We start from the raw sequence: 13,107 nt of genomic DNA on the forward strand, positions 1-13,107 counted from the left end.
CATTTTCAGAAATAATTCCTCAAATTCCTTGAAAACAGAGCTCATTACTTAAAAGACATCTTTATTCTTATCTCAAAATCTAAATGCCTACTATGTTCCAGGTACACTGCTGGCCACTGAGGATCTAGTCATGAATAGGAAAAGCACAGTCTTAGCCCTCATGGAATTTCCCACTTCAGTGAGGGTGCAGGATAGGAGTTTCTAATTAGAAACTGACTGAAGGGGTTGGGGATTTAGCTCAGTGGTAGAGCGCTTGACTAGCAAGTGCAAGGCCCTGGGTTCTGTCCCCAGCTCCGAAAAAAAGAAAAAAGAAAAAAGAAAAAAAAAAGAAACAGACTGAACACATCTGATAACATGATAATTTTATATAGTGACAGTAACTGTGAATAAGAGATTGTGGTCTAGAGGCAGTAGTACAAGTTTAAGCTATTTTTTATCCTCAGGGAAAGCCCTCTGACGAGTTAATTACGACTTGTTATCAGAAGAGCTGAGCCCCTAAACATCCAAGTGAGAGGAAGGGGCAGAAGGAAGTAGTGTAGGTTCGGGGAACAGAACTAAGTCTGTTAAAGATGGGATTAAGGAAAGGGGAAGAAAGAGCTACAGAAATGCTTACAGAGCTTGGCAGAGGCCAGACTAAGGAGGCTCTCCCAGATCATGGTAAAGAGTCTAGGGTTTTCTCCTGTTTGAAGTAGTAGTTCTACTCAGTGATTGATTGTGAACAAGAAAATATAACCAGATTCATGCTTTCAAGGTTGCTCCCGGACATAGTTACACATTCCTGTAATCACAGCACTTAATAGACTGAGAAAGAATTCCACTAAGCCTAAGTCCACCCTGAGGTATATAGTAAGTATCAAGCCAGCCAGTACTTCAGAGAAAAGCACTCTCTCAAAAGTGAGAGGGGGGGAAGATGCTGGAACTCACATGCTCTGAATGGACTGTAGAAGAAAGACCAATTAGAAGACACTGAGAAAAATGATGGGGGCTTGGAGGAAAACTGGGATGGTGGCAGATGGACAGGTTGGGATTTCATGTTAGAGATGGTAGGGAGCAACGGGACTTCTGGTGGGATGCAAAGTTGTGACTAGCCTTAGAAGGAAATTGCCCTGCGAGGTAGATACTTGTTTAAAGTCATCCACCTAGTATAAATATGGCTTCCCTAAGATTCAAGCCAGATCTGGCTGGCTCTTAAAATAGACTATTTGTAATGCAAATGAATTTCCATGTAAGCTTATATTAAACTTATTGATAATTCTTCTTTTAACACTCATCCCATTTACTATTCTGTAACGTGTACCAAGGAAGCCAAGAACATTAGATCTCAGGGCCTCAATGCTCTGGGATTCCAGCTCAGGTCCCCTCTTTGTGACATATCATGCACACATACCCACACACACATTGACCCAGGCAGAAATCACATGCATGCACAAGTGGGTAGAGAACTGCTGGATGGAATGGGAGAAAGAGCTGAGCCAAGGATATGCCAGCACCTGCGTACTGGAGACCCAGATAACCCTTCTGTTGCAAGCTGAACAAGAGTAAAAACAGTAGCAGGTATAGGAAATGGGATGTTGTTCAGACGAAAGGTTGGCTAGATAAAGAGGGGAAGATGCAGGGGAATTTGGGGAAGCAGTCTCGAAGAGGGAGGTCTTTCTTTATTGGGAACACAGATGGGCAGAGGTTCTGAGTGCAGTAATGTTCTGAGGCAGAAGGAGTACGCCATCAAACATACATGCGGATAATGTCTCCTGAAAGAAATAAAATTCTAAAATATATATAAATATGTTTTTAAGTACTACAGTTTTCTGTCTTACACATTTGTTTGTTGTTTGTTTTTCTTACACATATTTTAATAATGACTTTAAAACCCCAGGCTTTTAAAAATATCAATAGCTATATAGTGATATTTGAAAAAATCTGGTACTTGTTCTAATGAAATTCTAGTTGTTTTTAACATATTTGTGATTAAATATTTAATTTTCTCAATTATCTGGACCTTTCTTTGATTTCTAATCATTATATCCAGAGGATTAACTTTCAGTTACTAACAGATACTTTTAAAAATATTTGCAATAACTTAAAGGAGAGAAAATGAAGGGGGCCAATGAGGTAGCCCAGCAGGTAAACTTGATGACCTGAGTTCAATCCCTGGAACCTACGTGGTGGAAGGAGAGAATCAGCTCTCCCAAGCCTGTCCTCTGATCTCCACACATGTGCCACGGCAAGCATATTCATGGGTTCAAACACACATGCACACACAGAAAGTAAACAAATATTAAAAAATCATGGGAGTGAAAAATAAGGATAAATTGAAGCTCTGTATTGAAGCTCAAGCCTGCTGCTCAGAATGCTAAGACAGGAAGGTTGCAAACTCTAGGCCAACCTGGGTACATAGCAGCACTGTGTCTGGAAACAAACTACCAGGTATTTCAGCCTAGTACCAATTGATCAATCATACCCTAGAGGCCATTTAAAGGAAAATGTCCAAATTTCAATTTTCTTATGTATACCTTATGTATTCTTTTTGAACCATTCTGCACATGTTCCCCCTTTCTCTTTATATGTAAATTAGAGCTGGAGAATTAATTTTACTTTGTGGCAGCAATCATTGACAGCAGGAAATTCTGGTTAATATCAAGTGTGACCTTATTTGGCAACGTAATTTAAACTTTTTGAAATTCAGTCTCATACTATTTTATGATTGAAGGCTTAATTCTCCTTATAAATAATACATTAAATGCAAGCACCTGTTTATATAACTTTAAAGGATTTATAGAAATCATCTACAAAAAAAAAAACAACATAAACATTTTACCCAATTCATAGGACATTGGGACTGACCTCATTCCCATGAAAAGCTTGCCTGTATTTAGCCATCAGAAAAAGCGTCATGAGTCATAAAAGACATCTCTCTACTTAGATGGTGGACCTGATCTTAACAGATAAACTTCTCTAGTTGACTCATTCCTGATTTGGCTTCTCTGTTCTAAGTCTTAGCTTCTTTGGTGGTTACAATTAAACAGAAAGGACTTGCCCATATGATCCAACCTCCACATTTGGTAGCTATAGTCTCCAGACCCCTTGTAGAGCTCTACTTTAAACCTATGCATTGACACATTGTCGGTGCCCTACAGCCACCTTCACCCAAATCTGCAGTTGAGAACAGTAGCTTGGGATTGTGGTGATATTGACCATTTCCCTCAGAAACAGAGTAAATAGATTACTCTGAGTACCTGCTGACAACAGGTCAGCACCATCTTCTTTCCTTCTGGTGTTGGTTGGTTGGTTGGTTGGTTGGTTGGTTGGTTGGTTGGTTTTGTTTTTTGAGACAGGGTTTCTCTGTGTAGCCCTGGAGATCCTGGAACTCACTCTATAGACCAAGCAGGCCTCAAACTCAGAGAGATCCACTGCCCTGCTTCCTTTCTGGTTTTCACACATCATTATCTTATTTTTGCCTTTATGTATGACTTTAAAGTAGCTAAGTTATAGCTCTGATAAGTCTTTTAGGATATTATTTCAGATGCCAAAATACTTTTTAATTATATTTCATTATATGTGCATATCTCATTACCACACATATTACAGATGAAAATGAGACTAAATTTAGACTTAGCATACACATACTCACCTCTATAAAGTTCTAAATAGACCAATAGTCAGTTGTAAATTCTCTTTGAACTAAAATTTCTTATGTTTATTACAAAGAGTTTGTAATGGGAACAGAAGGGTATCTCTTTTAAAGAAAAAAAAAGATTTACTATTGAAGTTCACCAAGATGACATACAGATGTCGATATAAAGAAACCATTTTTCTTTGCTAGTGCATTTTGCAAAATAAATAAGGAATCCTTTTCAAGTTAGGAGTAGTAGCTCGGTTGGTAGATTGCTTCCTTCCTTCCTAACACCACATGAGACAAATATGGTAGTATAATCCCATGATTCTGGAACTTGGGAGGTAGAAACAGGTAAAGTCATCCTTCCCTGGTGACTTCAAGGCCAATCTGGAAGACATGAGGCCATCTCTAAAACATGATCATAATTGTCAGATTTATCCAAAAGCCCCCCCCAAAAAAACCAAAAATGAACAAAACATTTCAAATGATTCCTTTTGGAGATAAAATGTCTCATCAGGCAAAAGCACTTTGCACCAAATCTAAGCGAGTTTGATCCCTGGGACTCACAAGGTAGAAGTAGAAAACTATTCTAACAGGTTGTCCCATGACCTCCACATGAACACCATGACAAATGTGTGCATTCACACACGTGCACATTCGCACAAACAGTAAATAAATACGTGTAAACAAATGGAAATTGTCGAATTTGAGTTCCATAATATGTGTGATATTTTTAAAATTTTATGTCTTAAGTATATTCATACAGTTGTCATTTTATTTCCTAAATCATGTTATAAATTATCTTCATCCTTTAGGCTATATAAAAATTGATTTCACTGTGTAATTGTCCATTCAGTTGCATGAACCTGAAGGTTATAGATCCTCCTTGATCTATGCTTCTCCCTCATTTCCATTACTACTATTAGTAGTAGGCAATACTTCATCTTTTTTATTCATATAAAGTACAGTAGTCATTTTGTAATATCTTTTAAATTTTTTATCAGTTTAAAGCCCCAGTGCAAATTTGTTAGCTCTTTTTATAATTGATTCTTTTCTGCTAAATTATTTAAAATTTCAGTATATCAGCCTTGATTTGAATATGTGTATTAAATACAGTTTTGTAGCCTAACACCAGATGATCCCTCTAACTGATTGACAGGCCCATGCATTCATTGATTTGCTCTGTCACTTATTCATTCTATTTTTAAAAAGAAATCCATCTATCATGATAATTTGCCAGAAAGAAATTGAGGTCTGATAGTTTAGAGGTGTACTTCATTTGCAGTCTCTTTAGATAAAAAAAAATACTTTTAAGATGTGGTTATACAAGTGCTTATGTAACAGATTTCTGCTAGAATGGTACCATAATATTTTCCATCTTTTATAAAAATGCCAGGCCTTACTTCAGACTCACGACGTAGTGGCACATGAAGTTTACAGTGATGAAGCATTAAGGGTCACACCTCCGCCGACTTCCCCGTATTTAAACGGTGATTCTCCAGAAAGTGCAAATGGAGACATGGACATGGAGAATGTGACCAGAGTTCGCCTGGTACAGTTTCAAAAGAACACAGATGAGCCAATGGTAAGTAAGAAGAGCTTCGAACTTTACCCTGTGCAGACTGCTACTCAAGGAGGGAGGGGAGAGGGAGGGACATGGGTGGTCCTAAAGAAATCAGTGTCCAGATTGTCGTCAGTTCTCCTACCCTTTTCACCAAGAAGTATTTTGCCTGAAATCAGGTCTTAGACATTCTGGCCATCACACCTCTCCTGTAACAATTACTTTTCTACTTTCCAAGAACAGGTACATTACTCCAGAATGTAAAAATATCTGTCATATAGCAAAAGAGAGGGAATTTGAAGTATTAGCATTGTTAAATAAATAAGTAAAACAGAAAAGTAATTCAGGAAATGTTCAGAGACCTGATTAATGTTGCTGAAATATGATTCCTTCCATTCACATTGACCTGCTTGTCCATTTTCCCATGCCGAGGCATACAGTTGAAAGAGAATCGATACTGTGTCTGCACTCATTCTCAGGAGCATCATAGATTGAGGTGATCGAGGAAGGGCTCTGAGTTAGTGAAAAGCTCTTTCTTAGTTTCCAAATGAAAAGAAGGCACTGCAGCAGGCTGACAGGCAGCATGGCGAGTGGTGAGAACTGAAAAACATGTTACAGTGTCTGGTCTGGTCTGCCTCTAGCACAAAGTTGTTGAATCATTTTTTATTGGATATTTTCTTTACTTGCATTTCAAATGTTACCCCCTTTCCCAATTTCCCCTCCAAAAACCTCCTATCCCATCCCCCCTCACACTGCTGCTATGAGGGTCCTTCCCCACTCACCCACCTACTCCAATCTCACCCCGTGGCTTTCCCCTACACTTGGGTATCAAGCCTTCACAGGACCAAAGGCCTTCTCTCCCATTGATGCCCAAAAAGGCCATCCTCTGCTACATATGCAGGTGGAGCCATAGATCTCTGGATGTGTACTGTTTGGTTGGTGGTTTAGTCCCTGGGAGCTCTGGGAGGGTCTGGTTGGTTGATATTGTTGTTTTTCCTATGGGGTTGAAAACCCCTTCAGCTCCTTCAGTCCTTTTTCTAACTCCTCCACTGGGGACCCTGTTTTCAGTCCAATGGTTGGTTAAGAGTATCTGACTCTATTTGTCATGCTCTGGCAGGGCCTGTCACGAGACAGCTATATCAGGCTTCTGTCAGCTTGCACTTCTTGGCATCCATAATATTGTCTGGGTTTGGTGACAGTATATAGGATGGATCCCTGGGTGGAGCCGTCTGTTGAATCATTTTAAGCATGGAGCTGGATTGGGTTTTCATTTTAGAACTAGCACTCTGGGAACTTACAGAGTTTAGGGATACTAGATACGAAAGCAGACCCTGCCATGGTGTAAGGAAGAAGTCATGGTACTCAGAACTGGCAGGATGTATATCAAGGTAAAGATTGGAAGAGCCAGACTTGGTGACCACACCTGTAACCCCAGTCCTGGGGAGGCAGGAGAATCAATTCAAGGTCATCCTCAACTACATAACAAATGCAAGGCCAACCTAGGCTAATTTAATATCCTGTCTCAGAACAAATGAATGAAAGTAAATCAGTAAGGCAAATAGATTGCAATGAGAGAAGCAAGAGTCAAGGATGACCCTCAAACTTCAAGCTCATACAATTGAATGCACAAGGAGATGGTGACATTGAGTTGGAACATTGGGCAGATTTCAAGTTGAGAAATGGGAGCACATTTCTAGGGAGGAAAACATTATATGCATTTATAGCCTTTCCTCAGAGTTCTTAAGAGAAGCAAAATACCTACTTAAGAAAAGTTGACCAGTTACCGTCCAGATAAGAAAGAAATGCAGAAGAGCAGATCTGTGACTACAGTTCACACAGAACCCTCAGATCTAGACACTTCTGTTTGTATTCCTGTTCAGTGTTCTTAGTCAGTTGTTCTACCATTACCTGACGGCACAGCACACAGGGGGCATGCAAAGTACATACCCATTCTAGTGCTCTCAGGGTTTAGTAACCCTTGGTCTTAAGAGCACGGGCGGCAGCAGCTTTGGAGGATTTGTGCACACCCTTCATATCCATGGACCTCAGGTTATTCATCTCCAGAAGCACACTGACTAAATGACCCTGACGTCCCTCCAAACTGTAGAAGTCAAAAATCTCATTCTTTCATTCTATACTTTGCTTAAGTGAGCAAATGTTGAAAGTACATGCGCTACGTCACTGCATTACATACATGTGATACAGGGGCAGATAAGTCATGGCCCGTTCCTGGAGCTCACTTTCCACAGTGTGCTCCACATTAAATGGGTAAATTTGCAGCTTAGCACAGTTTGACAAGCCCAGTTCCAACAAAGGTAGAAAGAAAAGAAGACTATTACGGAAAGGCAAGTGGGGTGATGTTCAACCAAGCAAAGCAGACAGAAAGGTATAAAGGCCCACAAGGAGGTCTCACAGTACCTTGTGATCATATAATCTGAAGCAAGCTAATAGCACTTGCTTGTCTTTTGGATGAGGGCTGACTACACAGATTGAGGAAAAGTATAAATATCTATCTCTGAGTTAGCTTTTTCAGAAAGCATAAAATGACCTTGAATCACTCCTCAAAGTCTCCTTTAAAAGGTTGTTCTCAATCATGTGATCTTGGTGATGGCGTATGGTTTCACTGGCTGCCATGAAAACAGGATTTCATGTAAAATATATATTAACAGTAATAGTTATAACTCTTACAGTTACTATGCTCTTTGCCTTGTCTTCTGCATAGCTCTGTGTTACTCTGCAGGTCGTATTTACATGACCTCTTCTGCCTGGAGACTCTCTATACTGCATAAATTCCCTAAGGTTGATACAGTCCCTTTAGACCCTGTATTTTCCCAGTTTATAACACTGTACTCAGAATTATTTCTCTATAGATTGTGATTCCAATAGTTAGAAGTGACAAAGACCATACCTCAACTAGCTTACACAATAGGGGAAAGGCTTGTGTAAACAATGAAAGACCAGGAATATATGCCACCATCACCCAATTCCTCAAGCTTTGATGGGTACCCATCCCATGTTGAGCCAGTGCATTCCCTGGAGAAAGAACATGAGTCACTTCTCTGCAAAGAAATTTTGGGGGAGACACAATAAAAAATGTTGACTATAATTGATTTGAAGTAAATTTTCCTGGCAATGAAAATGCTATCTGTCTCCTTTACTACTGTGCTTAAAACAGTATCAACCACATTGTAGGTTCCCATTAATGTCAATTGTGTTAATATAGAAACCTGTTAGCTTCAAGGGCAGACTCTGTTGTAACATCATTTCTCTTATGGAACTCGGTTTGACGTATGCATTCATTTATGGCATTTTCCCACAATACTTCTCTAAGTAACCGTACATGCTAATTGAGTATACAGTTGAAAATGAAACTTGAACATTATAATTGAATGCTAGGCAAAGTCATTTTGGTAAACTGTACTTTTCACAGTGCTTTCCTGGGCCTTCAGAGAGCTTCAAGATAGGAAGAAGCGTGCAAAAATAAAACTAGAATGTAAATTCTTAGATAATTCCATGAAGCTTTCTGACAATGTTATTCTGCAGAGAGGCGAAATCGAATGTCTGCTACTAACCTCTTCAAATTCAAGACCATCTTCCTATGAAGTGACCTCGTTAAAAGATACATAATTTTAGACTCCATTCCTGTCCATGTGAATATAAATCTGAAGAGTGTGCTTAAGAGTCAGCATTATTTAACAGATCCCTGTATGAGTATTAGGATCAACCAGATCTACTGCAAAAATATATTTATGGAAGGTTGTCTTAATAGTGAATAGTTGAAATAAAATGTAAAATGGCTTTAAATATAACTATGAAACTTGGGCTTCTGGCCCTCTAATCTAAAACAGATGAAATTATAACAAATATTAAATTACATGTGATAATGGTTGGACATCAAGCAACAAAGGACAAAGATCTCAGAGAGATGATGCAAAGACAGTAACGCTTATCATTGTTCCGTCTTACCGCCTTCAGAAAGTTTCCAAGCCAGTGCATGGAGAGGGGATTCTTAAGCAAAGGAGCCAGAGTCCCTGGATTGAGGGACCAGAGCCAAGAATCTGGAGAGACAACGAAATCGTCTTTCAAAAATAGGCCAAATAGGAAACATCTGTAGATACACCAAAGCTAAAAAGACTATAACTTTTCCCTTATCTCGTAAATCTCTTTCGAAGAAACTTCCCATTGGAACGTATAGCATATGTAGAATGGATTACACAGGTAACATAAAGGTCAAGTAGAAAGAAATAGTTCTGTACTATTCGAAATTTCTTTAAATGAAGTAGCATAGTATCACTGAAAGGCAAATTGGTAGGTTAAATGTATATACTATAATAAAGCCAATACAGTCACTAAAAGCAACAACTCGCAGCTAATGAGACTTGGGGGCTATTGAAGATGTGGCTCAGTGGGTAAGAGGGCTTGCTGAGTTGGGATTCCCGGTACCCTTATAAAAAGTCAGATGTGTTCATCATTGAAGGAAGTCAGGACAGAAACTCAAGTAGGGAAGAATCCTAGAGGCAGGAGATATTTAGAGGCTATGGAAGGGTGCTGCTTACTGGATTGCTTCACCTGGCTTGCTCAACCTGCTTTCTTATAGAATCCAGGGCCACCAGCTTAGGGATGGCACCACTCACCATGGGCTGGGACCTCCCCCATTGATCACTAATTGAGAAAAGGCCCTTGGTCCTACCAAGGCTGGACCCCTAGTGTAGGGAATTGTTGGGGGGTAATGGGGGGTGCATGGGGAGGGGAACACCCATATAAAAGGGGAGGGGCAGGGGTTAGGGGCTGATGGACAGGAAACCAGAAAAGGGAATAACATTTGAAATGTAAATAAGAAATACCTAATTTAATAAAAATGAGGAAAAAAGGAAAATAAAAAAATAAAATAAAATAAAAAGTCAGATGTGCTTGGAACTGCAGCAATGGAGACGCAGGACCAAGGAACATCACTAGGACCTGGCAGCTATCAGCAGAGCCATATATATATATATGCTCTAGGTTCTGTAAAAGGAAAAACAAATAAAAAAAGCCTGCTTCAAGATAGTAAGGTAGAGAGCATAAGAGGATACGCAATGACATCCTCTGGCCTACACATACACATGAACAAACATACCCACACATATATGCATATACCACACACACGCATGTGCATGTGCACATACACACCAAAAAGGTTATAGCTAATGTGACAACACAAGAGATACAACAGAATGGGAATAAATCCCCAAAAGCACAGAAAAAGAGGTTAAAAGAAAACAAAGTAAGTGGAACACAAGAAGATATATTTATGCCAAACTATGTTAACAATCATACTAAAATCTCAGTCCTTCTTTGAAGGGGGAACAAAAAACTCACTGGAAGAAATACAGGGGCAAAGAGTGGAGCAGGGACTGAAGGAAAGGCCATCCAGAGACTGCCCCACCTGGGGATCCATCCCATATGCAGCCACCAAACCCAGTCACTATTGCAGATGCCAGGAGATGCTTGCTGACAGGAACCTGATATGGGTGTCTCCTGAGAGGCTCTGCCAGAGCTCTACTGATACAGATGAGGATGCTTGCAGCCAACCATCAGACTGAGCACAGGGACCCCAATGGAAAAATTAGAGCAAAGACTGAAGGAGCTTATGGGGTTTGCAACCCCATAGGAAGAACAACAGTATCAACCAACCAACCCCCCAGATATCCCAGGGACTAAACCACCAAACAAAGAGTACACATTGAGGGACCTATGGCTCCAGCTGCATATGTAGCAGAGGATGGCACTGTCTGGCATCAATAGGAGGAGAAGCCCTTGGTCCTGTGAAGGCTCATTTCTCCAGTGTAGGGAATGCTAGGTATTGAGGTGGGGCGGGGGAGGGGTATGGGAGAAGGGGGAAAGTGGATAACATTTGAAATATAAATACATAAAATATGCAAGAAAAAAAGCAGAGGTTGACACACCTTTAATCCCAGTACTCAGGAAAAGAAGACAGATGGATCTCAGAGCTTGAGGCTAACCTGGTCAACAAAACGAGTTTCAGGATAACCAGGGCTACACAGAGAAACCTTACCTGGTCACACACACACACACATACACACACACAAAGCAGAGGTTAAGTATTCAATTACATCTCACATGCAAGAATTGTACTTTATACAAAAAGAAAAATAATTTCTAAATATGGGTAGAAAAGCTATATCACTATAACATTATTATTGAGATGAAGGCTGAAGTGACTATATTGATATCAGAGTTTATTCTTAGACAAAAATGAAGGTAAGTTGGGAAGTAATAACAAATGGAAGTCAGGCACAGTGGCGCACACCTGCATTCCCAATGCTCAGAGACAGAGGCAGGAGGATTGTGAATTTAGGGCTGTCCTGAGCTATACAGCAAGATTGCCTCAAAAATAAAAAGTGAAAAGAAAATCGCAAAAAACCTCACAATTTGAAGTAACCCATAGAGAAAAGAAGTCAGAGGTAAATAGTGTTTTCCAATTAATGATAATTAAACACACTGTATCAAATTTTGTGTGATGCCACTGGAATAATACTTAAGAAGAAGAAATATATAACAATAAATTTTAATATTTAAATATATATTTTCAAAAAAACAGAAAGGAAGATCTCAAATTAGTGACCTTATCTCAAATCCCCATGTAAAATAACTCAAGACAAAAGAGAACATATTAAAGCCAAAATAAGTAAAAGACATAATGAGAATCAATAGAAATGAGAATGCTAATATATATAAATGGTAAAGTGTTTGTTTAGCATCTGTGAGGCCCTGAATTCAGTTCTCAGAACTAGGAAAAAATTAGAACTCAGTGGGCTAGAAAACAAATGGAACAGCACAAATCAAACAGAAGATCAGACCGATCGTGAATAATGACTATATGACCATTGCATTAATGTTTGCTGAAGAGATGTCAACAAATGTCTGTTCATCCCAGACAGGCCACAGATAATTCTCCATAGACTTCTCCCAAAACAATGAAAAGAAATGAGTTTTTCCCAACTCGTTCTATGAGCCCGGTGCTGTCCTAGAAAACCAGGCAATAATATTACAAGAAGAGCACAGAATGGAGTTCCTCGTGAATATAGATGCAAAACTTCTAAACATAATTTTAGGAAAGCAAATAAAATATGAAAATACTAATAGATGTTCATTTCAACAATGTATATACTAAAATATTAACACAGAAAAATTGTTCTAGCATCTGTTGGAAGATGATGCACAAATACATGACATGTCCCAGATACTTTAAATAAAAACAATGTTACAGGAGAGCAGGGATTAAGACAGGAATGTTGCTTTGTTTATAGATACCAAAACTGTAAGCAGGGAAGCGGAAGGGTGCATGAGCAACTTGGTGTGTCTAAACATTGTAATACTAACAGCAAAGAATAAGCTATAGATAATATAACAACATGGTAGAATCCCAAAATAATTATGAAAAGTGTAAGAAAGCAACCCAAATGAATACAGTTTCATTTACCGATAATACAAACTTCTCCATATTCAGAAGGGGCCCATCCGTGGTTGTCTGGGCATGAGTGGAGAATGCAAAGCAATTGGAAGAGATTGCCAACAAACAAGAGGGAATTTTGGGGGATAAGAGACATAGTTACCATCTGATTGTAGTGACAAATTCACATATGCGTGCTTATGTTAAACTTGGCAAATTTACAGTTTGAGATATTTTATGTGGGTTATAAAATAAAGCTGTTATTTTGTGGAAGAAATATAAGGGGTACACTAATGTATATACCCTTAGTAGTAAAAACCTTTTTAAAAATAATTGGCAGTATAAAAAAACAAAAGTAATGTGAAAAAATAATTATAATTAAAATATTAAAAGCTACTCACGTAAAATGTATTCTTACTATTTAGCAATCAAAATACCAACAAGTAGCATTTCTGTCATGGAACACTTTTGTGTGTAAAG

The 13,107-nt window shown here is 39.0% G+C and overlaps 1 protein-coding gene across 28 annotated transcripts in view; it reads left to right on the forward strand.

Annotated features, from left to right (window-relative positions):
- Nucleotides 1-13,107, forward strand: part of Cask (calcium/calmodulin dependent serine protein kinase) — a 345,044-nt gene that overhangs the window by 291,505 nt on the left and 40,432 nt on the right. For all 28 annotated transcript variants that reach the window (XM_087599293.1, XM_087599282.1, XM_087599283.1 and 25 more), the window contains 1 exon segment: nt 5,010-5,198. In XM_087599293.1, coding sequence (XP_087455419.1) covers nt 5,010-5,198 — 189 coding nt within the window.

Source organism: Rattus norvegicus, chromosome X, assembly GCF_021556685.1.
Source record: "Rattus norvegicus strain SHRSP/BbbUtx chromosome X, alternate assembly SHRSP_T2T, whole genome shotgun sequence".
NCBI classification, from domain to species: domain Eukaryota; kingdom Metazoa; phylum Chordata; class Mammalia; order Rodentia; family Muridae; genus Rattus; species Rattus norvegicus.